The 24811-nt window shown below is 46.4% G+C and overlaps 7 protein-coding genes across 7 annotated transcripts; 4 read left to right on the top strand and 3 right to left on the bottom strand.

Annotated features, from left to right (window-relative positions):
- Positions 1–2951: 2951 nt before the first annotated feature.
- F4813DRAFT_269073 (uncharacterized protein) lies at positions 2952–5312 on the top strand. The gene is made up of 6 exons (XM_049240360.1): positions 2952–3685; positions 3734–3872; positions 3945–4285; positions 4340–4637; positions 4693–4887; positions 4949–5312. Exons 1-6 carry the CDS (start codon positions 3083–3085, stop codon positions 5080–5082), a joined length of 1710 nt encoding a protein of 569 aa, XP_049102917.1. The 5' UTR covers positions 2952–3082; the 3' UTR covers positions 5083–5312.
- F4813DRAFT_268833 (Ppx/GppA phosphatase family-domain-containing protein) lies at positions 5310–7607 on the bottom strand. The gene is made up of 3 exons (XM_049240357.1): positions 7391–7607; positions 5798–7252; positions 5310–5742 (listed from the first exon to the last, which is right to left on the bottom strand). Exons 1-3 carry the CDS (start codon positions 7495–7497, stop codon positions 5553–5555), a joined length of 1752 nt encoding a protein of 583 aa, XP_049102916.1. The 5' UTR covers positions 7498–7607; the 3' UTR covers positions 5310–5552.
- Positions 7608–11024: 3417 nt separating this feature from the next.
- F4813DRAFT_348860 (uncharacterized protein) lies at positions 11025–14140 on the top strand. Its single transcript, XM_049242128.1, has one exon. The coding sequence runs from the start codon at positions 11752–11754 to the stop codon at positions 13498–13500; it is 1749 nt and encodes a 582-aa protein (XP_049102915.1). The 5' UTR covers positions 11025–11751; the 3' UTR covers positions 13501–14140.
- A 1516-nt stretch (positions 14141–15656) lies between these two features.
- Positions 15657–19538, top strand: F4813DRAFT_400096 (uncharacterized protein; the record flags this gene model as incomplete). Its single annotated transcript, XM_049248236.1, has 4 exons — positions 15657–15814; positions 15865–16064; positions 16152–16490; positions 16569–19538. The coding sequence occupies 4 exons, from the start codon at positions 15657–15659 to the stop codon at positions 19346–19348; spliced, it is 3477 nt and encodes a 1158-aa protein (XP_049102914.1). The 3' UTR covers positions 19349–19538.
- A 160-nt stretch (positions 19539–19698) lies between these two features.
- F4813DRAFT_268759 (HET-domain-containing protein) lies at positions 19699–21901 on the top strand. The gene has a single exon (XM_049240356.1). It carries the CDS (start codon positions 19898–19900, stop codon positions 21764–21766), a length of 1869 nt encoding a protein of 622 aa, XP_049102913.1. The 5' UTR covers positions 19699–19897; the 3' UTR covers positions 21767–21901.
- Positions 21902–22169: 268 nt separating this feature from the next.
- Positions 22170–23582, bottom strand: F4813DRAFT_386356 (arsenical-resistance protein ACR3; the record flags this gene model as incomplete). The annotated part of the gene is made up of 4 exons (XM_049246402.1): positions 22170–22826; positions 22891–22977; positions 23068–23210; positions 23285–23582. The coding sequence occupies 4 exons, from the start codon at positions 23580–23582 to the stop codon at positions 22170–22172; spliced, it is 1185 nt and encodes a 394-aa protein (XP_049102912.1).
- Positions 23583–23843: 261 nt separating this feature from the next.
- Positions 23844–24611, bottom strand: F4813DRAFT_268757 (GTP cyclohydrolase 1 type 2/Nif3). Its single transcript, XM_049240355.1, has 2 exons — positions 24146–24611; positions 23844–24060 (listed from the first exon to the last, which is right to left on the bottom strand). Exons 1-2 carry the CDS (start codon positions 24439–24441, stop codon positions 24006–24008), a joined length of 351 nt encoding a protein of 116 aa, XP_049102911.1. The 5' UTR covers positions 24442–24611; the 3' UTR covers positions 23844–24005.
- Between the last annotated feature and the right edge of the window lie 200 nt (positions 24612–24811).

The following is a 24811-nucleotide window of genomic DNA, read 5'->3' as shown; positions in this document are numbered from 1 at the left end:
GATGGGATGACGTGATTGGCCTGATAATTTCGTTGTATTACTAGTTGTTTAAGTAGTAGCCGTTTATGTGGATAACGTGGATAACGATAAGTGAGCAGTCTTTTTTCTAGAGAAAAAATCTGCTGGCCAACTCTTGGTAATGACATGTGAGATAGCCTTATTAAGAAAAAAGAAAAGAGGCAAAATAGAAAGGGATGAGGGTTAAAAGAGGTTAGATAAACTAAAGAATGGCCATGAATACCTCAAACAATAAAAACAGCTGGCTATTATCCACAAGGCGAGCCGGACTTGGCCGTTTTCCTTTTTACCGCTTTCTTTACCGTGGTTGCTTAAACAAGTGTACGATTAGATTAACCTAGGTCAACATTTTATTCCAGTCTTGTATATCCCCGAAAGACTTACTATGCGAGCCACAAAAACGGACCGGTCAAGTGTGGCTCGAACACGGACTTTATTGCCCAGTTGGGGATGTCTTACTAGCCACAGCTCCCCGCCGGTCGCATCTTCTAATAATCTGTCTAACAAACCTCCATACGTCATCCTAACTTCGACGTATCAATATCAATATCAATATCAAAACATATGCAAATAGTCGCAAACTTACCTATGCGTCGCTTGTTTGAGGAACACAAAGCTCCAAGTACGAGCGGATACATACCTCATATAAGAATCGAGCTGTCACTAGTCAATTATTCTTGAAGGTCTATATTATATTTTGTAAATGATTGATCCCGTACAAGCCTTGAGGTATGACACGTAAAGCTGTACGCTACAATTTGAGCAAACATCGTCAACCCCTCAGAAGAAAACAAAGAGTGTCGGCCACGTATTGTTATGACTTTCGGGGCAGAACTTGGCTCACGTAACTCGAGTCTCCAGACTCTAAAGATATTGCTAAAGGGCCTTCACCTTAATCAGTCATTGTTGGATCCTCAGTCCACTAAGACACTGATGACAAAATGTCTCTAGTTAATATCATTGGACTCTTCCTCGTGTAGACATCATATATCAATAAGTCGTGAATGGTGTTTTCCAACCTGGAATGTCATTTTTTTATATATATAAAAAAAAAATCCATTTTCGGATGATAACATGTTAGAGTCGAAGTGGCGCTGGGTCGGCTTGTACCCGAAATTACCTAGGTTAGGAGGTAGCTGTCATGACAAGCCCCGTCGCCTGTCATCGGGTACTCGCAGAACGGAGCCACAACAATAAATGTACTGCCTACAGGTAAAGTACCTAGCTTCTGATTGAGAAGTTCCCCGGGCCCTTGCTGACTTGATATGACGCCGTATCGATCTCGTCGCCTCTCCAATTATGTTAGATACCCCATCAATGTGTAGAGCGCGTTAGAAAAAAAACTAGGACACGGTTACGTCAGGCTCGTCGTCTCAATGTATACCGGGCTATTTCTCGGATCAGTCGTCGGTATGATTTAGCTCGGACGTAGTAGGAATGCTTACTTCGCGTAAGATCTAGGTAGCCACGGGTCCAAAGGAGACTCATATCAGCTTGGATGCAGCAGGAATGCTACGAGATCTATTCCCCAAAACTGTTCGAGCTCTTCAGCGTCGAGGCAAATATCACGCTCGGCCTTTCTTGATTAGATGAAAATAGGTTTGGAAACCTAGCTAGCTACCATGAGTGATGGTATTGTCGGAATAGATTCCCCGCGCGAGTAAATAGGAAAATACAGCTCCGAAGACAGTGCCTTCAGATAATGAGAACTGGTCGCTTACCGGACTGCTCATGCCATCCTTTCAAGGTGGAGAACATGGTCATTGTTGACCGTACTACTTACTCACAGTGCGTCGCTCTCGGAGCTCGTCGGCGACTACTACTCAGGGGCCAGTGCTAGTCCGCTTCCCCAGTCCAATTTCCACTCGGAAATATCTGCACACACCAGCAGAAGGATTAAGAGGATAGAGGAAAAGGTCAAGAGTCTGGCAGAACGGATAGTCGGGGGACCAAGGCTTTATATACCAGACCTCTGGCCCATCCAGCCCATCGTTCCATCGTTCCATTAATTAGTAACGTGGGGGCATTCCCTCGGAAGATCGATACGATTATGCAACCACTTGCCCAAGTTCGGTGAGAGACTGGAGTCTGGAAATCTGGAAATCTGGATGGGCAGGATCATGGATCAGGGGTAAGCCAAATGCTGGTACGGAAACGGCCTGCCAATATTCGATACCCGCTGCTACATGCTACATCATACATGGAAATGCACACCCTACCTACCTAGCTACCTAACCTCATGTAGGCGCGTTGGACTCGTCTAGCACTCCAATACATACACACCTGGTACGTGTGACAGAATAGTCAAAAAGTAACAACTATGCGAATTGTGCAGAGCGACTGGGTTACCTAGCAAGGCCTGCACGGTCCTTGATTGGACCCCAGCAAAATTCCCGTGTCTGTTAGCGACTCTGTCGGCAGAGCTAGGTATTGCTAGGATTTTGGAGTCTTTTTTCCTAATGTATTTGGGACCTTTTCGTCTAAGACGTCTATAATTGTCTCGAGTTAGACTATACACCAAACCCCAAATTTACGATGGAGTTGCGATTTCTCAACTCTACATAGCTTGGAGATAATTGGCTAGTCCCCAATAATAAATGTCTAAAATCGGTGCTTCAGCCCAGAAGAAATTCCGTCATGGGCTTGCATGCTGTCACATGATTTCAGGACCCAGCGCCTTGGGTGCGACACAATCTTCCGCAAGCCGTAAGACTTCCAGTTCGGTACAGACCGGGGTATCTATAGGTCAATGGGGCGGCCCTGTGGTGGCCCGGTTCTGGGGTGTAGCCAATGAGAGTTGACGGCCGCAATGCGCACTCTCAGAGGTACTCGCAGATGCGGACTTGGGGTCGTCAAGGCCTCGACATGAGACGATGTCTTAGCAGGAATTCATGACAGTTCATCACTTGTGCCCCTTTGGTCCTCAACATCACTTATCGTCGTTTTCCCCCACTTCAGGTACCGAAGCGACCCGCTGGCGTGTGCTGATTTGTCTCGTGCACGGTCTGACAAAGAGACGTACCTACATATACAGGCGACTTACACGAGCCACGCAACTGCCAACATGAGCAACAGTGACCTATCCCAGATCACCTCGGAGATCCCTGACTTTATTGGCGGGCTCCCCAAGAGGAGACAACCCAAGGTTCCTGCCCCACCGGATGAATTCGACCAGTACTTTGATTATAAACGTTTCTATGAAGGATCCCCAGCCGCCGATGCCGACTCGCGGAGCCGCTCTGACGCCTCTTCTATCCCGGGGCTAACCTCCGGTCCCTCGGAGGAAGACGGCGCATCCTCCCCCAGGTCCACCGAGGACTCTTTCCACTTCAAGGAAGCCGTGGAGCAGATCAAGCAACACGATGATCGCTTCACTGTGCCAGCTCGTGAGATCAGACCTAACGGCGTCGAGCCTTACCCATGGCACATGGATATAGACGGCACGCTAGGTTCGAGTGGAGCCGAAATCCAGGGACTCGGTAGTAGTAGTAGCCCGCTCTCCCCAGCCTCTTCCAACGGAACTGCGTCGTTCTCATATCACAGCTCCTCGTCGGGAGAATTGCCACTTAGCCGTGGCAAGCGACATCGCCCCCTAGATAACCCAGATAAGGTCGCCCAGATGCGCAAAATTGGCGCCTGTTTCCGGTGTAAGACGCGCAAGGTCCCAGTGAGTAGCCACGGTCGTATCTCGGCTTCCTTCCTAATCAACTAGAAGTGTGACCAACAGATCCCTTGCTCGCGTTGCAAAAGTGACGCCAATAAGTACTGCAACGATGACGACGGCGAACTAGCAGAGCACATGTGTTTCCGCCGTCTCTCCGCTAGCAGCGACCTCGTCTTTCATGTGATCTGGAGTATGTTAATCCCATTATCACTGTCACCTGAGCTTAGGTTCGAATGGAATTCTGAATAGCTGACCCTAGCAGAGATGAAAGTAAACCCCCCTGTTACATCGCAGAGAGGTAACCCATCATTACGTTGGGACGTATACTTCAAGCCGTGTCTTGCGACCCAACAACCCCTAGCAATTTCGGTCACGCGCAACGACAGCAGCCACAATAATAGTCAAACATGGCAGAGGTGGCAAGCCAACCCAGGACAGTCAGCTCCTCAATACGTTTTGAACCCCCATGGCGCGCCCGAGGATGTTGTACTTATAAAATGGGCTTCGTGGCAGATGCTCACAGACGAAAGCTCTGACTTCCAATCGGCTCTAGACGTTCTAGTTAGCAGATATGCCCAGGATGAACACTCATTTCTACCATATGTTAGTCTAGTGTTACTAACCCCTCACGTTGTAAACCTACTAACATGTCGCCAGTACTCTCTTGTTCGCAAAGTTTATGACATGAGGTGCATGTATAAAATCTGGCGCCAAAAGAAGTTTTTCTGCCAAAAATATCCCGGATCCGGTCTAGAGGAGCTTCCTAGTCAGATCTGTCAAGACTTGAAGCGGATCATAGTTTTCAGGATGAAGACGCTCGAGTCTGATATCTTGGCGCAGTTCTGGAAGACCTTGGACGCGGCCTTGAAACCGCATGAGCGATTACCCCTATGGGCTTGTATGATGGAATTTATTCTGATGTACCGGGATATATATGAGCTCAATCAATCGGAAGGTAATGAGACCACCCCAATTTAGAACACAAGGACCTGGCTCACATTGTTCAATAGACCTTTGCGGGGACCCGCTGCAAATCCAAACCATAACCACGAGCGTCTTCAGCAACTTAGTCGTGATGTGCGAGATCTGTTTCAGCAAAAAGAAGCCGGAACCTATGACTGAAGACGGAAGCCCGATGCTGAGCGCAGCGAAGAGGCATTTGAATGCCGATTTCAGGAGGGTGGAGATCCGCAGAGACGAGTTCTGTATGTTGCAATGGAGGTTCTCTGAAATTAAAGTGTTTAATGGACTAACCATTTACTTTAGACCAGACCATCCAAGACTGTACTACTTATCCACACTCTTCCACGCTGGACCGACTGTTCTGTGTCCTGCTGATCGGCGCACAAAGAGGCGGTACAAGAGCTGGAGCCCGAGCGCCTAAGCGAGCCAGGCGATAGACGTGTCGTCGTAGCACGAGGATCCCGGGTAATTTTATTTCTTATGTCTTCTAAACCTGGTTCGGTTCGGGGTTGGTAAACAGAGTTTCGGTATGAGTTCATTTTTTGGCCTGTTGGGTGATCGATGGTTTAGCGAAGGAGTTTAGCGACAGGCTGATACCCATTTACCGCATTTGAGCTTGCATTATGCCTCGCGATGAAAGGAGGAGGAAACATTTCAAAAGGCATACTACTTGTTCGACGACACTCGCTGCCGGTATCAGCGTCGCGGGGGTTATGACTGACATTCCCTAGTAAAAACTGCGAGGGTCGTCGTTTCGGTTGTGTTTGCATAAGTGTCATGTTCTCACCATGTTTGAAAAGTGGTGTATGATACTCTTAGACAGCTATAATAGTAGCTTGTAGTTAGAGCGAGTACACTTGCTGTGCCCAAAACATCGGGGCTATATTTAAGACGAAATGACTAAAGTTCAAGCTCCTCTCTGGACACTGAGCTCGACCTTCCTCTCGGTCGTGTCTGCGACATCTCGATACTTCCCAACGCCCTTGAAAATGCTGACCAGTTCTTCCGTATCCAAGGCTTGTAAAACTGACGGAGACAATGAAACTGTTAGTTGAACTTTGGTTTTCTTTTTTGTGATTTTCATTGTTGAGCTGAATCTATACGCTTGTTAATATGTAATATGCAAACAATTCATCATTACAAGCTACTTACTTGACGACCCTTTTCAGTCTATCGGTAGAATCTGGGCTCGCTGGACAAAGCACGGCAAGCAGATTGGCAACTGCGCCGAGATATTCCACCCAAAAGTTGGCCTCGGGGGTTGACTGGCTGACAAGTCTTTGTAGATTAGCTTGAAGTGGTTTATCAAAGGGGCCAAGGCTGGCTCCCCATCTATAACAAAGGGTCAACCCCAAGACTGCTCGCGCTAAATGACTGAAACCAGGTGCACTAGGGTCACGGTTAATAGCTTGGTGTAGTTCAAATGCTGCGTTGGCGCCACTTGGTTCTCCGATGCGCGCCCAAATATTGCTGGCAAAGAGTGGACCAAGTCCTAAGGTAAACACAGTCGGGATGTTGGAGAGATCGATATTGCTTAGTAGAGACGATTGCACAGTATCGATCACCGATTGCAAGATCTCAAGTTCCTTGCAACTAACTTGATGGAGAAGTGGCAAGGGGCTTTTCTCTCTGACGGCTTTGGGGAGCTTCATAAATAGAGCACCCTCTCGATTGCCACCACTGCAAAATGTTACCGTGTGAATTCGAGGAATGGCACAGACCAGTGCCTCTACGACTGTAGCGATAGCCGGAAATTGCTGGCGCCGTCGTTTTGACATGCCATAGATCTTGCTCTCGTATTCGGCATTTACCTTGCGCATGTGTTCGGTCTGGCTAAAGAACGAGCCTTCGACAGTGTATGCCCCAACCGCAGGGATCGGATATGGCTGGATAGGATCAACATGCATTAGAAGGCTGCCATAACCTCTAAATCCACCGCCGCACAGGAAGACGTCAACACCGCCACTATCTTGGTTGATCTGTGTCTCCCGTAATGGCGAAAACTGCTGTTGGAGCTGGGCGAAGGCACCTCGCATGCCCTCTTGCAAACTGTTCACAGCAGCAGCTTGAACCTCTGCCTCATCGCCCTCTAGGACCTTGATCAGCTTAGCAGCTCCAAATGGTAGACTCTTTCCAGTTTGCGCAGCTGCAATTTCGTAGCCATCGATAGAAGAATTCAAATAAGTCATCTGCACCGAACCACCTCCCAAATCAAGAAACAGGCCGTTCACTGTGTCGAACCCGCTTCTTGCACCCATAGAGCCAAACAGAGTCTCGACTTCTGGCGCTAGTATTTGAATGCCTTGTCCCGAACTCTCCAAGACAGCATCTAGCATAGCAGCTGCATTCTGGGCCTTCCGCATAGCTTCCGTAGCGAATACAGAGATATGCTCTGTCGGTACGCCATAGTCATCGGCGATAGACTTGAATCGAGCCAGGGTCTTAGACACCTGGGTAATGACATCCGAAGAAAATGTCAAAGGACCACTTGAAGCTGACGTATAGAGAGCGTCAAATAAAGAAATAGCAGCGCGCTCGCGATATAGACATCTGAGAAGACGACTTTGTGGAGGCGATAGATCCGAGATAGAGAATCGTATGCCATTGCTATCACAAGGTTACTAAGAAGTAAATAGAAGAGACAGCACTAGTTCGCATAGATAGATGTAAGGTGCCTTAGGCTAGGTTTCGGGAAGGACTGCAATCTCAAAACAAACAGGGTGACGATGTGATGATGTGACAAACCTTCCCATATCAACTAGGGCATAAAGGTGGTTGGAGAGGTTGGGGTCCCATCGTGGCATCTTAGATGCAAAGTTTTCAAGTGTGATAATATCAGTAGTGGTCGACATGTTGAATGTAACTACATGAGATAATATCCGAAGAGGAGACGTTGCGCCAGGGCCAATTATGGGAGTTGTTGAATGGAGTGATGGTGTAAAGCAAACTGAGGCTCCACATTGCTTTTTTAATCGACATCATTCGGAGCACAGACATTGTCAGCTGGCCAGCTGCCACATACATAAATTGGCGCCGTTTAGAAGCACGTGAAATAAAACGCTTATATAATCTATCAGTGGCTATGTAGGTGGACATTAATTCGGAATATCAAAGTGGATATCAAATATACATCCATATGCACTCCAACTTCGGAATAGATAGGTACATACGAACGGGCATACATACCTCATCTCTGTACATAATTCTCCGCAGGTCGTTCGTTGCTCTCAAACGTTTCATATTAGGTATTTATGCACTATATCTCTTACTTGATTAGCTATTTGGCAATAGTTTGCGACAGTCCTATTCTACGAAGTCTTCTAACGTTCTATTGACGCGAATTATAGCTTAAGGCATGACCAAGTTCTGATGATGCATATATCAATCGGCATACTTCGTAAGGAGAAATTAAAAGCAATATTTATCCGTTTTTGTAGTGTATAGTGCATGCCGATTATTGACCGAAGCATCAAGTTTTTGCTATGCTTTAAGAAGCTTCGTTGTGAAGATTTATGGAAGAAATTCTCCAGCCGGTTTCTATAAAACCTAGTCGCTATAAGTACAGCAAGTTCCTATATTTAAATAAATTGGTGGAAGAAGAAACCTTAGTAACCTAATGATTTCATAAGATCTGGTGATGGTGTTCTGTGACAGCGAGATCGTCACCGGGGATTGAGCACACGGCCGCTAGACCGTGAGGCGTTATGCCGTACAACATCAGCCTGTAAATGATCTCCGAAGACAGGACCTTAACCTAGAGATTTACGAAAGTGTACATGCAGGCCAGGCCATATTGATCCTCGGGGCTGTCCGGAATAGGACCAAGCCCTCGTGGTATCATGTAGGTACCTCTGTAGTATAATGGGTTGGGCTTCCGCTAAGAGAGGATGCATAAGGAACGGATTTTATAGTAAGACTAGTATTCAATGGCGTCAATCTTCACGTAATGGGGATTTACCCTATCTCTCAGCCAATCATTATTGCGTGGGTAGTCTTTATGCTCACTTTACTTCATGTATGTAAGTGCATCATGATAGAAAGTTGTCAGACAAGGTCTTTAAAAATCCACGAACCAAATAGCCCAATGAGCGTAGAGATGTTCGTATAGAATATATTCTTGACACTTATCAGGAACCGAATCAACCTCCCAGACCATGTGGAATGTACGTGGGGTAAAAGTAATGAAACCTCCCATGCTTCTTATGGAGTACAGGCATGCTTACGCGTCGATTCGCGTTAGTTTCGCGTCGTTTTCTCTCAACGGAACATTCCGATTCGTCAGTCAAACAACCCGCTAGTAAATGGGGTTGAAAGTGAGGCTACAATTTTCTTTTTCTTTTCGAGATGATATAATGGTTAACTCAAGTCGTGAAGAATATGATGAAAGTACCATTTAAGTATTTTAAGGATGTAAGCATGAATTGTCTTAACCAACTCTATACATTTCTGACTTCTCAGGTGGGAGAACCTTCAATTCTGTAGTTACACTATTAATAACGCCATCGATATCACAATAACCGCTTATATTTAGTGGATATTGAAGTCGTTGTCTACCTATGTATTCTTGCAATTTATTAGCTTAGGGTTCGTCTTATAAGCTATCCTCTATATGTTATAGTATTTCCTTAGGTCTTTGGTTCGTCTTCGTAATATCTATAACAAAGAAGTTTTATGGCAATTGGAAGCCGACAAATCTTGGGTATTATTCTATCGTCAGCTCCGTTCGGTTATATGGAAATCGCAGGTAGTCTAGAAGAATTGTTGCAGTCTACCTACGTACTAGGTAACCTAGATATGTACTTCCATAGCCGCAATATTCACCTCGAGACATTGAACGGTCGCGTCACGTCACATGCCGTCACATTCCGCCACATTTTATGATGTCTCACCTTGAAGGTCGGGTCTCGCCCGTACCACAGATCTTCTAACCGCCATCGCAACACATTCTCCTAACCTAGGTTAGTTATATCCCTAGGGTTAGCTACTGTCATAGAGAAACTTGGGTAGAATAAATGAGCGCGATCAACAGCTTGCTAGGTATGCGCTCTGATTAAACTCCACTCATATTGATACCCATTTTACTACGTGTTTGCATCCTATGTACTTCGAGTCGACTAATAGTCGATAGCAGACGAATAGGGTGGCGACAACCAAACACAATACATACATACGGGAGACACCCGGGATGCGCTAGGTGCCACTAAATTTGCCTAACTTGATCTCACAATCACAGCTTCGACTACCTTAGGTCCTTAGGTCCTTAGGTATGTTAACACTGCCTCACTTACGTTTGGGTATATTTGGGGTCTTCTAGAACTCGAAAGCCTAAGCAATATGTGTTGTTCGCAGTGGCATGTACGAAGCTCCAGTACGCGGTACTGCATAATCCAACGAACGAAATCGGCCAGGTCGAGCGAATAAGAGAATAGAGAATGTGAATTCACGCGTTGCATGAAACATTCTCGTCCACTCGATTTCGCGCTTTTGGTCAAACGCGTACAGTGAGCATACGGACAATTCGCACGGGTACGTTCCTCTGGATCTAACTGGAACCCCAGCTCCCCATTCCACTCCATCCAACTCCATCCAATTCCCCCCATATGGGCTGGCGGCTAGGGGGTCTTGCTCAGCGTCTGTGCCCTCTGCCTATCATCGGTATCCTCTTATCCTCTTATCCTCCCACTTGGCGATCACTGCATATGCATTCCTGTCGTGTCCCTCCGCTGGCCAAAGCTGCTGTCCGGAGTGCATGAGCAGCGGCGCCAGTCGTCGCAAGTCGCAAGCAGAAGTGCGTCAAGACAAGTAAGTTACTAAGTTACTAAGTAGGAAGTTAACAGTTTTCGGCCACATATCCCAAGTACCACTTCTGCTCTTCTCAAGGTTCAGCAACTTTTTTTTTTCTCCACCGATTTACAACCTTGTTAAAATATCCGCGACCTGTTTTACAGTACAATCGTACCGATATGTAGGTATCCCCCCGTGTCTCTCGGTTTCTCGTTCTTTTCTCTTTACCCCTTTGTTCAAAATTTTCTTGTTGCATGTACCTAGTCGACTAGTACCTATCCATGTAGTAGTAGCACGTACATACATAGCGGTAGTTTACCTAGTTTACCTAGTTTACCTACCTTGGTTAATGTTAGATGTACTTGCTAGAAAATAAGGTCTAAAGTCACATTAAGCCCTAGTCTTGGAGGTTTGTGCATTGGCTTGGAGCAAGGAACCCCAACTGACCGCTTGAAGTTTCCCACTCCCTGTAGTGGGGTCTCTAGTAAACCTTAGCTCTATAAACGGCTTAGCGCTGTATTTCATGCCGCTAGAACTGCCAGAATCAGCACGCAGGGTTCGCGCCAGTGCCACTCCCGCCTGCTGATTCTGGTCAAAGTACAATTCCAGTGGGCTAGTGTAAGGATCAGTACGCAGTTACGATGTACGATCGATAGATACAAGAGATACAAGTTCCTAGTTCTGTTTAAGTCTTCAATCCTAGTCTTTCCTAATCGGCCCCTGTCAGTTGCACCTGCAGCGCAACGTGATTCTACTACCCATCCACCTATTCCCTCTCAAGCCCACACCTTAACTATCCTCTCTTTCGCATCCTCTTTACATTTTGCCTCCTATTTCTTTTCAATACCTAATCTGTCGTTCCTTTTCCTCCCCTAATCTTTCGGTTGGGAGGGTGGCTACCGATTCCCCCTCGTGGTAGCCACTATTCTACCTACGCACGAAGCACGCGCGCGATCGCATACTACCTACTCTACGACTTCACCTATTCCCTTAACGTGAATCCTGCGAACGCCCGTCCACGAGCCCGCCCATTTCATTCCCGTCGAATTCTAACTATGCGCTATCACAATCGATCAACTAAGAAAACCTAACCGCGATTCTACGAGATACTCCTTCGATCTTCCCAATTGTGCGACAAAACAGATATAGACATAAACTCTTCTGGCTTCGTACTTCGAGAAACTGTGACTTGCGCCGATGGTATCCTAGACCCCGACGTCTTAATAGCCGGTGTGATTAATGAGGTGGATTTCTTGAACGGTCATGAATGCGTCTATCTGATTGATTCAGGATTACCGCGGCGGATAGTATAGGAACCGCCGATGCGCCATTCACATTCCACAATGCTACAATTCAATTCCAGTAGTCGTGGTCTAAGTCAGGGGCCGAAGACACCCGAACCTTCTGCCCCCGGCGACGAGTTTAGACTACCATCTCCACCACGGCCACGATTGAAACTAAAGAGACGACATGTGTCTCAGCACCTAAACGCGCCAACTCAGCAGTTTTTGGCGTCGGTCGCGGCAGCAGATGTGCCAGTTCCAAGTATCGAGGTAGAGGAGCCCGACAGCATGGGAATATACGGACACTTAAACGCGCCAACCTTTTCGCCCCCGAAGACACCTGCAATAGAGTTCGCGCCGCCTTCCGAAACAAAGTTCCCCGACTGGTCTGTTGGGTCCGAGTGGAGCTACTCGGATGTCGAGTCAAGTCCTGAGTACGAGTCTAGCAGGCCGTCAACAGCATTTTCCACTCAGACTAGTTCTTCGCTGTTCAGCCAATTTTCGCATGCTTCTGAGGATAGCAATTATATGAGCCCAGAGCTTAAGGCTCTAGAATTCCCCAAATTCGAGTCTGATACTAATGTAAATGTACCGCACAAAGAGAGGTCGCGAAAAGCACCATGGACCAAGGCTATGGACTCGCACCTATGGTCGACTTACATGTTATATCTACAAGACCCGCGAGTAACGCCGATACGCTTAGGTAGAAGTCGTATCCCTCCTAATGGGGTCTGTTTGCGCGTCGCACGCGAGGCTAAAAGAAGTTGGAAAGGTTCTAAGGGACATCTAACAGTGGATATGAAAAGTGGAAGCAACACCCCTACCGCGGAGTCCGCCAAACCATATATTGAATGGCCCCATACGTGTGCAGCTACCCGAGCTCACCTACGTGAGCTTTGTAGGATGAAGGCCGCCGCTAGTCCAGGGCGATACAAGTCCCGGAGTCCTACACCCTTTCACAAGGCGGCTCATCGTCGCTGGAATCGAAAATCAGTCCCAGCTCAGTCATCTGCGGCATTTTCAGCTCGCGATATGGCCTTTTCTTTGGCAGTCAGCACTTCGGATACTATGAAGCTTGATGCCCCTCTCGCTCAACTCACAAGCTCCGAAAGTGAACCCTTCCCAGAGTTCACCAAGGATGTTGAGACTATCGTTAGACAAGCACTCCCATCTCCGGAACTTGCCCGTCTCCCATCTCCGGTCATGGCTAAGAGCTACGGCCCCAGCTCATCATCCTCTTTTGTTGCCGATATAACCCCGCCACGGCAGTCAAATTCTCTAGGCTCTCGAAAGGTTCTCAAGTCGCCTGTTCGTTTGACTAGATCGCGCTCGGGAACACAAAAGCGGAGGTCGGTGAAGGACGTTGAGGACCTACCGCGAAAGCGACCGAGCCTAGCAGCCGCTTTCTGGAAAGAAGCTTCGGAAAAGGACGATGTATTCACCAAGGAAACCCATTACGGAGAGCCTTCTACTTCATCGGTTTTACACACCATCTCAGCGGCAGCGCCTCAAGACCCATTTGTGCAGCCACGTCGCCTAGGATCTCCATTCTCTGGCGCAGGTTCTAGCTACAGTTTCCCTAATAGACTATCAGCACCAATTAATTTCAATTTAACAGCTTTACGCCGACCTTTTGCGACTGTACAGCAGCCAATCAGGGAGCGTTCGGAAGCACGATCGCCATCTAGACCATCGTTGGCATCTCGATTGGCTTATCTCGATCAACGATTGAGAGAATTACGAAACCGCGGCAGCGATCGCAGACGTTCTCAATCACCCCCGTCATGAGTTTCAACAATCAAGTTCTTAACCTACTTCAACACTAACGCACTTTTTTATTTGTATACGACTATACCAGACCTGACGATTTCCTTACGATGAATGATATTTACGCTATCCGGATTATGCGTATTTAAGGCATATATCCCAGCCATTGATTTTTTTTATGCGAGACTACAGTCCTTCGCCCCCTCATATGTACCAGAGGACGGGGACATCTCAGATTTTCACAATTTCATGAACGCCATATGTTTTGGAGAATGACAGCTTGGAGACCAATTTATCAGAAACCCGGGAGCTTACCCCAGCAGAAGGAGATCCCTTCACACGACAGAATTTTCTTGATTTCCTTTTCTAATGAGTATCACGAAGGATGAATGATTGATGAGATAGCAAGAGTACCTTCTTGTTCGGATCCACGGTTACGACATGGCATATCTCTTGGCTAACCTAAAGCAATATGAGATGATGATTAGCTATTAGCTACCAGCTACGATTAGATCTAGGCGTCTTTGGCTCGGACTGAGACAGAAAAAGTACTGATGACGTGACAATAGTTCACGTGTTACAATTCTAGTTCGATAGAGGGCAATCCTCGAATAGATAGATAATGTTGATAGAATCAACACGATCTGCTATAACTTTAAAATATCTTCCATGAAACTGATTCGTGCCTGTTTGTGATACCCTTAAGAAAATATCCTCGTACATCTCCATATAATACCATATATGTACCTAAGCACTGAGTCATCGTTATTATCATCTCCAACCCGATTATATCTGTAGCTGTAGTCTAGACTTCGTGCTGCGAGGTCAAAATCAGCTATCGTTTTATACTTAGCCCTTTCGGTGTACCCATCGAAATTACCTGAGCTATAATAAGTTTTTTCTTCTAGCTGCGGTCGTATGTAGCTATCAATATATTGATTCGCTCATGCATCCACCATGTAAGTCTTCCGGGACTTTTATCTGTGGACAGTGTCGAGTTCCGACCCGTCTTGATGAACGTCCCAGTGTGGGCTCGGCACGTTCGATGACCGGATTATGAGTGTGTCAACCCTAATGTTCCTCTATGCTCGTGTCCTATGCATTAACCGCTTGAGATTTTTTATATACCAGGTAATTAGTACTTACTGTAGTATAGAGCATCCCCCTCTCAAGTGAAGGTATCTCGTCAAGCCCAGAGATTAAACCAATGGGAATAGTTGTGTTCTCCTGGGTTGGTTGAGCCCTGTGACGACGAATGAATCGTATGAATAAACGGAGACCTGGAAGAAGGCACGTTATGAGCAAAGTGGCTATCCCAATGATTGTCTCGTTTGAAACTGTCATCCTAAGTTTAGGATGAAATAACTGAAGTAAATGCGAGTCTGGATACTTACTTCTAGGGATAGCTTCATGATCATTAGAGATAGTAGGGGCTATCTTCTTATATAGTAGGAGACTACATGACGAGGAAACAAGTACTTAAACTGTCTCACTGGGAATAGGAGGCCATATGTAACCTAATTGTCGTTTGGCAGTTACATATAGGCTTATAGCATGAGCATTGGCATTAGCATCGGCATCGGCATTAGTATCAATATTAAGCATTAAACACTGGGCTTAAATAAGAAGCCGCCTTGTTACTACCGTAGTCAATTAAGGACTGCGTCAATAGGAACATTCAGAATTTGGACAAGAATTTGGACATTGCAGCAAGGCTATATTGGATCCAATCAAAGCAGTCAGACTTTGGACAATTCAATCAGAGAGTGTAGATTTTGGACAGTCCAATAAGAGAGGACAGATTTTGGACGCAGCTTAATGAATCAGCCACAAAGCTAACATATCGACAATGTCAGGATTCTGGATGAGACATCCAGGACAAAAAGGGCGTGTTTACTATGTATAGGTAGACATAGGCCCTCGTAGATAGAAGTTGTTTCCCTATTGTTTGGTCCCACCTCGTGACAGACAAGGACATATCGACGAGGACATGTCGACAAGGTAGGTAGGGTAGTATGAGCATAAAAGTCCTACGCTGCCTGATCCCCCCCTCCCTCTAAGTTTGAATATATGGCTGTCTTCCCCATTATCAGAACCAGAAAGAAGAGCTGTCCAAAAGTTCCACCATCATCAAACCTATCATCGCTATCTATTCTCTTTATGACAACTCAACCATTATGCCATCTGTCAAACGCCGCCGTCCAGATCCAGATCCTGGAGAAGGGATATGGGAACAACACAGACTCACATTCCTGAGGCTCTATCAGACAGAGCGGAGAACACTCAAAGAAGTAAAGGAGATCATGGAAAGCGAACATGGATTTCCTGTCAATTCGTATGTCAGCGTATACTATCTTCCAATTGCCTTGCTAATAATATCAACAGCTTGTTGACTTACGAAACCAAACTCCGCAATGAGCTTCACTTGCGCAAAAAACTCAAAAAATCCGATTGGGTTTCCGTGCACCATCATCGCCTAAAGAGAGGCGACAAGCCCACCGGGGTCTATCTTAACGGGACAGAAATTCCACAGCACAAAGTGTGGAAGGATATTAGAAGATCAGGAGCTCGACTGGTAGACAATGGTAAGGGGTATAACCCAGCCTCGTCCAAGCTCAAGCGCTTTACTACCTATCTATATGCTACATTGTTAGAGGCTGACCCTAATATAGGTCAAGACATCCCTCTTCCAAGAGACGTAGTTGTAAGAACACCATCACCTGTCGGGTACCTCGTGCCTCATGCCTTGCCAAAATGGCAAGAGGGATCTCAAGGCCTTTCCCCTCGGCTTCTAGCTTCTTCAATGACGATGCCACCTGCGCCATCATCGCCTGGGGCTTTGATATATAGCACGCGAAACACGATTAATTCATCACAAAGCCATATAGGTTCCTCAATAAATTACCAAGCCCAAGGAGGTAGACTTGCGGAATTGTTAGAAGTTTCTTCCTGGGGCGTTATCACTGCCTTATGGAGTATTCCGTGGGTCAAGTTCAGTAACTATATATGTCGTGAGTACCTAACCCATATAAGACACTTTATACTAACCTACATAATAATCTTAATTTCCAAATTAACATTGGTGTTAGACATGACTGCCACCTTACACTGCTCAAGTGAATATAGCAGAATACTGAACCTATCAGTAAGCTTCGAATCTCTACCATTCACTATATATTTCGAATCCGAGCTAGAGTCGCCTGAGGCATGGGGGGCTGAATTCCTACCACATAAGTTGCCTTTACCAAGTCATACGCCCTCTTCTTCGGCACTTACATTAAACATGGACATATTTTACCTCCTATCAAAAGTTCTTCATCTAATTTCCAATAATAAGTTGGAAACAAGTCACGGTCACTTTAGCAGATGCCCTAATGCTATTCAACTTTTGCTCGACCGAATTCCCCAAGAAGTCTTAAAAAGTCTCTTCCTAGAAGATCTTCCTACAATCAGGACTGCGTGGCAATACTTAGCAGACTGTGCTGGTAAATATGGCCATCGAAATGCATTTATTTCCTTGATGATGGTCGGGCTTGTCCACCGCAACTGGATTATCCCTAGGGGAGCACTGTACCTCTCTTTCGCTGCGTCGATGAATGCCCTCGATGTTATCCAGAGCCTAACGAAGGCTGGAATTCGTGCTGATGGCAGAATTAAGGGTTATCAAAACCCTGCTGTTATCGAAGCAGCTGCTACTGGCAACATAGAATGTCTGAAGCTGCTGTTAACAACATGTGACGTGAATTGTGAAGTTCGATTTGGTGTTTCTACTTTCTGCATCTTTATTTCTGCTTTAGGTACTCGGGCCATTTCAACCTCCCCAAAACGAGATCACGCATATCCACCAAATTCTTTTCGGAAATCCTACGACGAAACGTTTATGATAATACAATTCAGCCTCGGGGACAAGTCCCAAAGTCGAGCATTAGATATGCTATTGCAAAGCGGTGCGAATGTCGACGCAACATACAAATACGACTTCGATAGGATATCACTAAATCCAATCTTAAGGGATAAACGCCCTAAGAAATATTTACCGACGATCCTCGAACAAAGTTACTACTTAGATGTAGAAGCCTTTTATAGATTAGCACCGTACAGCACTCAAACAACTCGGCTTTTCTTCCGCCCGGATCTTTGCCTCTCAGCGAAGCGGGGATGCGAATTTCTCAGAGAGTATTGGACATCACGACCGGCCCGGCTTGACTCTGATGGCACTGCATTCTTGGAGTTGGTATTTGCCGAGCAATTCTTTGATAAACGTCAGGCTATCGACACAGACCTTATTCGAAGCCTCATCGAGTTTGGAATTGGCCCAAATCTTACTTCGTTGCAATTAGGTAGCGGTTATTTCCTTTGGCATATAGTGACGCATGCACGCACACACGGCTACGACGAACACTTTGCACCCATTTTAACAATATTTATTCAGTCAGGATCAGTCATAGATTCAAACGTCCTAGAGGCTGGAGTTGAGGAAGAAGGCATCGACATCTTGAAGCTCCTAGCCCAGTCTGGTGCTAATGTGAACAAATATGGTGTATTAGCATTGTCTACGGCAGCTCGTCTCGACAATTACGAAGCGGTGTCGTGGCTATTAGAAGCCGGTGCAGACATTAATGCTGTGGCAATTATCGACTCAGTACCGTGGAGTGTAATTGGATTGGCAAGTACCTTATGGAGATCAAATATATTTGAAGAGTTTCCTGAAGGGTGCTCCATGCAAGAAACCAATCTAGCAAGTTTGGCAATGCTCGATCACTTAATCGACCACGGCGCAGAGTGGAAAAGTAACTCCCACCATTCAAACGCTGCCGGATTTCTACAACGCCTTCTTGTCCATGCCTGGGATGATGAATGGATCGACCCAATTCTTCTTGATCTCATTACATTTTTTGTTTCGAGATTGGACCGTCACGACCTATCCAGCCCCGAAGTGTGTATATTGGCAGACTGTGCCACTCTATATCTATCTCCTGGACATAGCGACTTGGAGCGGCTGGGGGTGTCTTTGTTTGAATTGTTTCGTGTGCACGGTGCCCCAATGCTGAATGCTGATATACTTCCAGGTCTAATATGCGGAAAAAGCCCGCCTGGGTTAATTCAAGAATTTCTAGAGAGTCTTGGGGATATCAACACATATTATATAGGTGGTCATACCGGATTTCCTTGTACCGCCCTCCAAGCCGCAGCCTACCGAGGTAATATGGATCTACTCGAGCAGTTAGTGAGTATGGGAGCTAACATTAATATGCCCGCATTTGAAAAGAATGGAGTAATGACGGCACTCCAGGCCGCAGCCTCCAAAGGCCATATGGCTTTGGTCGAGCGACTGGTACGTATGGGTGCTAACATTAATGCTCCCGCAGGACCGGAGATGGGGTCGACAGCGCTCCAAGCTGCTTGTCTATTTGATCCGAAATCAGCAACGGATCGGGCGAATATGATAAAAGTCATACAACTCTTGATAATGAAAGGAGCGGATGTGAATGCCCTTCCGGGAATGAAGGGTTCTTATAACTTCGGTATGGCCCTGCAAATTGCTGCTGGCGAGGGGGATATGGAAGTGGCGCTCTTATTGATCCAAAGGGGAGCAGACGTGAATGCACCTTCACAGAAGTGGTCTGAAACCCGGTATTATTCTGCGTTAGACAAGGCTGCCTTGTATGGAAGGCTTGATATGGTACAATTCCTATTGAGCCTTGGGGCGCTCAGTCATGATCGAGGGCAGACAGGATACGACGGAGCAATACAAGGCGCAGAAAGTGAAGAGCATTTTGCCATTGCCGATTTGATACGGCACCATTACGCGGATGATTTCAAGTTGCTAGGCACGAATATTGCGAGGACATTTCTAGTGGAGATATAGATAGAAGCGATGAATAGATGAATTAGAATCAGCCTTGGAATTTTCACTTTTAATTTGCCTTGATTGACTTGAGGAATTCTAGCTGGGAATTCTTTTAAGTTAAGTCTAGCACTTTGTAAAACGATGCTCGAGTTAAGATAGCATGGTGCTTCGCTATCACGGTGTCTTTATCACGAGGCAAGCCTGGAAGGTATGGAAACAGTCCTAGCCCTCAGCTAAGACATATTCTTTAGGTAGGCTACACTTTGCAAGGCTTACTGCCTAATGCAAGATTCGCATATATTCGACCAGTATAGCCAATGAGATGCATAGTAACCCCGCCTTTCCAGATGTGCATCATGGTGAAAATACACATATATACCTGTATATAAGAGGTAGGTATATATTACCCAAGGTAAGCACATAACTTAACTTTATTTCTAATTAAATTATACGACTGATACTTTATATGGAATATAATCTTACGATCCGTTTAATATACTATTTTATTTGAATTAGGACTACCCAAGGTACATATCAGCGTTATAGCTGATCTTACTCGAGACTACCATGTGGCTTATCAACACGACTACTATGCGACTCGAGAATTTTGGGGGTTATGAGCCACCTTTTGCTATACTATCCCATACCTGGGGTGAGGATGAGGTTACGTTTCAAATGTATTCGGGACCGGAGGCCAAGTCGAGGAAAGGTTATCGAAAAATTGAATTTATGTGTCGCCAGGCAGAGAAAGACGGGTTACAGTATGTCTGGATAGATACAGTATGCATGGACAAGACTAGCAGCGCAGAACTGACCGAGTCTATCAACTCCATGTATAGATGGTATAAAGATAGCGTAGTCTGCTATGTTTACATGGAAGACGTACCCTGGGAATGTCCGCCTTTGACCGGGAAAGGTGGCCAGGAGAGCGACCCAGAGAGCGATCCAGATCTACAGCCCTGGATCGGCGCTTTCAAGGGTGCGAGGTGGTTTACACGGGGTTGGACACTGCAGGAGCTAATCGCGCCCCGAGAGCTTCGATTCTTTGGCCAGGGCTGGAACTTCTTGGGCACAAGAGAAGGCGCCTTACTTAAGTTGATCTGCCAAATCACAAATATAGACGCCACTGTGCTAAAGGGGTTGCGGAGCCCTTCGGTTCTCAGTGTAGCAACTCGAATGTCGTGGGCGGCAAACCGTCAAACCACCCGGCTCGAAGACGAGGCTTACTGTCTGCTTGGGATATTCGAGGTTAATATGCCGCTTCTGTATGGCGAAGGGCGGAGTGCATTCCGCCGTTTACAAGAGGAAATCATCAAGACCCATTGTGACCATTCAATATTCGCATGGGATTCTGAAAAGGCGGATTCTCTATTAGCACCATCCGTGTCTGCTTTCTCGAAGAGCGGCAACATCACTAGCTCCGTGGGCGAAACTCTACCGGACGCATACGAACTTACTAATAGAGGGTTGCGCATCTCCTTACCTATCATCGAGACCCATAGAGAAGGGACGCTGGGGGTGTTACACTGTCAAGCTAAGGGTGCTCTGGTAGCACTTAGATTGACGGCAACGTCACAGTCCTCCATAGGGGAGGATGTATTCCACGTATGCAAGGACTCAAGAGTACCGCCTTACCGCCTTCGATTTATAGACACAGGGGATGTCCTGAGTGTACAGACGCGGAGTATAATGGTGCTGTTTGCCTCGGCAAATTTCCAAGGTCCAACCGGACCGTCAAACCGTCTGTGGGTTCGGTATTATAACAAAGTCCACGCACAAAGCCTTAGACAGACTAATGCCGTTCCTGAAGACCGATGGAAACGGCATAATAATGGCATACCACAACCCATAGGCTCAGTTACAGCAGTGTTTGAATATATTCCACGACAGGGTTTGAATACCGGTGCTATTGCGGTAGCCGATGCTCTATGCGGTAAACGGATAGTTGCGGTGTTCGCCTTTAATCCACGCAATTTTCTGTTGACGCCCCTACTCGAGGTTCACGAGGATATTCTCGACCAGGAGAGTATACTTGCGTGCGAGCGTGCCGAGCAGCTATTTGCAGCCCAGCTACAGGACCGTATTTGGTCTCGTGACAGATTCATGCCGGCGGCCAGAACAGTCAAACTTGATCAAGACCGCCAAGTCGACTTCGCATTACAGAAGGAGAGCGTTCTAAACGACATGGACTTAGTGCTCACAATAACATTACGATACAACGTCCTCGGCAAAATCAAGTCCTTTTTGCTTAGTCTACACTTGTATTATATATTACCGGCTCTCTCTAGGTGGACTTGGATTCTAGTCATATGGAACATGTGTTTTGCGCTTCTGGGAAAGCTAGGCCTGTGTCCACTGGATTGGAGTTATTGGACATCACAAGATTCAAATCTTCTAACATGGACCACAAATTACTTAACTCCTAGAGAAGAATAGGATGAATATCAAGTGTATTTAGCAGCTAGGGCTCACTGCTATACCTATGGCTATGCGTGGTTTCTCTGACAGCTTGGCCATGCGAGACTTGTGATATATATAATGATACGTCGAATGGATCTATCATTTAGCTTTCTATTACGATTAGCCTTAGTGACAAACCATAAATAGTAGATACTAGTGTTATTCTTGCATTTTCGTTATATTATTTCTCGGTAAGAGAAGCGAAAAGAAGGACACCAATGACTGAGTTATAGGCTGTACCCCTATTTTTCATTTCTCGCGGCACACTATCGAACAAAGGCAGTGATCGGTACTAACAAATATTGTTTCACGTCAATGTGTTTGATATTATTTAGTTACAGACACATTATGCCTTGGTTCGAATTCAGCACCATACGAATTAGTTTTTCCAGGCCCATCTATCCCCTATCGCCTTGACGACGTACACTAACCCAAGCAGCACTGGTACCTCAATAAGCGGCCCAACGGTAGATGCCAGGGCTTGGTCACTGTTAGGACCATAAGTTGCAACGGCCACAGCGATAGCAAGTTCGAAATTATTGCTGGCAGCAGTAAAACTCTGCGTGGCGCCAAGGGAATACCCAAATCCGCACCGATACGTAATCCAGAGCGTCAGAAAGAAGATGACGATGAAATATACGATAAGGGGAACGGCAACTCGCAAAACTGACACGATCTGGTGGACGACTTGTTGGCCCTGGTAAGCGAACAGGACTAAGATCGTGTAGAGCAAGCCAACTAGAGACCACGGCGCGACGAATTTTAAGAAGACGCGGTCGTACCACTGCGAACCAGCCAAGGCGCGCAGTACAAAGCGTGACAGCATCGCCGCACCTAGTGGGATACCGAGAAAAGTTCCCACGCTTGTCGCAACGACTTCGTACGAGATGTCGAGTGGGTCGGATTCGCGACTGATCACGCGAATGAAGAAAACAGCCAAGGGGGCGAATAATACCATCTGGAGAATGGAGTTGATTGCCACGAGAATGGCACAGTACTCGCTATCCCCGCCAGCCAAACCCGTCCATATTAGTACCTTTGAGAACGAGTTAGCCTTCTATTGTTCTTGAACCCATATTCTATAAGGTAGGTACCCATACCATTGCGATACATCTACCTAGGCCAACTAGAATCAGACCTGTACGAAGCTCTGGCTTATCTGGTAGACATGCCCATGAGAGTGCTAGCTATAGGTAAAGCCATATTAGCCAATGTTGCAGAAGAGCATAGAGATAGATTGGTCTCATCGTAGTTGTCATAAACCGAATGTTACAAACCATTAGGAACGGAGCCACAATCCAATTCATAAAGATGCTAAATGCAATCTGCTTCCAGACGCCGCGGTGCGAGAATATCTCATGTAAGGTCTCGTACCGCACCTTGCATAGTATGGGGTACATCATCACGAGCAACCCGACGGCTGTGAGTGTTGTGCGTTAATACAAATTAAAACATCTAGAGTAATATATCGCTTTATGATGAGGCATAACGCACCTATTGGCACCGAGACACCGACGAATTGACCTTTCTGTAGGGCGTCACCTATCTCCGGCACAAAGTTGCCTAGTATGATCCCGATGGCCATCGCGAGGAAGATCCATATAGCCAGGAAGCGGTCCAGCCAACCGAGCGATTTGAACACGGATTGCTTCGGCGAAGTCTCTGCATCGTCGGGCTGGTCTTTGATGTGGCCGCCTTTCTCTATGTCATTGTCTGACGGAGGCTGAATCTGAACATGTACTTGTTCTGTGTTAGAGAGGTGAGGGTCGTCGCTCTTTGTGCAACTGTCCATGGTCGTCGATAGGAGTATCAAGACTTGATAGTTTAGAGAGGCAGAGTTACTGTAGAGACATAAACTTATATGCTTTCTAAGAGTCGTAGAAGATTGCATTCATGCAGTGTAGCATGTATTAGTGGGGGTTCACCAGAGTCAGTGGAATTGAAGGGTTACTTTTTGACCAATTAGAAGAGGCCGGTGACAGATCTCACATTTTTAGGCCCCAAAATTTTCTTCCGCTAGGGAAACAAAGCCGCTATATAGTATATGAATAGGGGCAACTGCAATCAACTTGACGATTTAGCTTATGTCAAATCATGAATATCGATATATTCATTAGCTTCCATAATATGGAAATGTACCTGCATGAGACTCAAACTAGTTCCATGAGCCACCCCATTTGTATAGATAACGCTGTTACTCCTTGCTTCAAGGAGGTTAAATATCCTCTACTCTGTATACTTCATACCCCGGTTCCTCATACGGATGTGCTCTATCCGCGTCCAAGTGGATAGGTAGTTAGCAGAGTTCGATAAATACCTATATAGCTAGGCGCATCCATCGACGACGTTACTCACTTCTTCAGCGCTTCGACGGCTTTTCTAACGGTATCCTCGCCGACGCAGAGTGTTTCCACTCTAGCTTCCGGGACCTCCTCGAGCTCGCCGACTTTCCCGATGTGGGGATTTGCGGCGTCTCCGGGCCGGAACTGACCGGTGCCCATGGTTGTCCAACAGCATTCCGTGTAATTGCCCGGCCCCGGATAACGACCCGCACCCGTAGAGAATATTGCGCTTTTGACGGACGCTAAGGCTGCCGGGGGTACGCGGAACACAAGTTTGAAGCGCGGGGCTGCTGAGCTGATCGTCGCCATCTTGGCCAGTTATCTTCTGTCACGGCCGTCTAACCTAGTATATACCCGCGTGTCGGTTGGGAAGCTTCACTGGCTGACTGACTGCTAGATTATGGATAAGCCGTGTCGGTTTGAGGATCCACGTGTTGATGCCAGATCAAGCCAAGCCATCTCGTCGATGAAAAAGAGGGGTAAGGGTAAGGGTAAGGGACCTCAACTATTCCAACAGCCAATTGGGTGTACATATCATTATATGCACTTCCCTTTTACTCATCGTTTATATAGTAGAAGCTAATGCTACTGATGTCGATCATGCTGATCATGCTAGCTGATTGCTAATTAGGCCAAGCGTGTTTAATGTATGCAATTTTGCAATAGTAGAAGCTGCTGC

The sequence above is a fragment of the Daldinia decipiens genome, assembly GCF_022478715.1.
Source record: "Daldinia decipiens strain CBS 113046 unplaced genomic scaffold F4813scaffold_5, whole genome shotgun sequence".
Lineage (NCBI taxonomy): Eukaryota > Fungi > Ascomycota > Sordariomycetes > Xylariales > Hypoxylaceae > Daldinia > Daldinia decipiens.
The sequence above is the reverse complement of the archived record's forward strand: the minus strand, read 5'-3'. Positions and strand labels throughout refer to the sequence as shown.

What these genes read in the sequence shown, in the direction of transcription:
- F4813DRAFT_268759 (XM_049240356.1), top strand. Translation starts at nt 19,898, where the DNA reads ATGTGGCTTATCAACACGACTACTATGCGACTCGAGAATTTTGGGGGT.
- F4813DRAFT_348860 (XM_049242128.1), top strand. Translation starts at nt 11,752, where the DNA reads ATGCGCCATTCACATTCCACAATGCTACAATTCAATTCCAGTAGTCGT.
- F4813DRAFT_268757 (XM_049240355.1), bottom strand. Translation starts at nt 24,441, where the DNA reads ATGGCGACGATCAGCTCAGCAGCCCCGCGCTTCAAACTTGTGTTCCGC. An exon ending in GCCGTCGAAGCGCTGAAGAA is followed by an intron (nt 24,061 to 24,145) that starts GTGAGTAACGTC and finishes GGACGCGGATAG; the next exon opens with AGCACATCCGTATGAGGAAC.
- F4813DRAFT_268833 (XM_049240357.1), bottom strand. Translation starts at nt 7,497, where the DNA reads ATGTCGACCACTACTGATATTATCACACTTGAAAACTTTGCATCTAAG. An exon ending in GCCCTAGTTGATATGGGAAG is followed by an intron (nt 7,253 to 7,390) that starts GTTTGTCACATC and finishes ACCTTGTGATAG; the next exon opens with CAATGGCATACGATTCTCTA. An exon ending in AGACTGAAAAGGGTCGTCAA is followed by an intron (nt 5,743 to 5,797) that starts GTAAGTAGCTTG and finishes ACAAGCGTATAG; the next exon opens with ATTCAGCTCAACAATGAAAA.
- F4813DRAFT_269073 (XM_049240360.1), top strand. Translation starts at nt 3,083, where the DNA reads ATGAGCAACAGTGACCTATCCCAGATCACCTCGGAGATCCCTGACTTT. An exon ending in GTAAGACGCGCAAGGTCCCA is followed by an intron (nt 3,686 to 3,733) that starts GTGAGTAGCCAC and finishes ATCAACTAGAAG; the next exon opens with TGTGACCAACAGATCCCTTG. An exon ending in GATCCGCAGAGACGAGTTCT is followed by an intron (nt 4,888 to 4,948) that starts GTATGTTGCAAT and finishes CATTTACTTTAG; the next exon opens with ACCAGACCATCCAAGACTGT.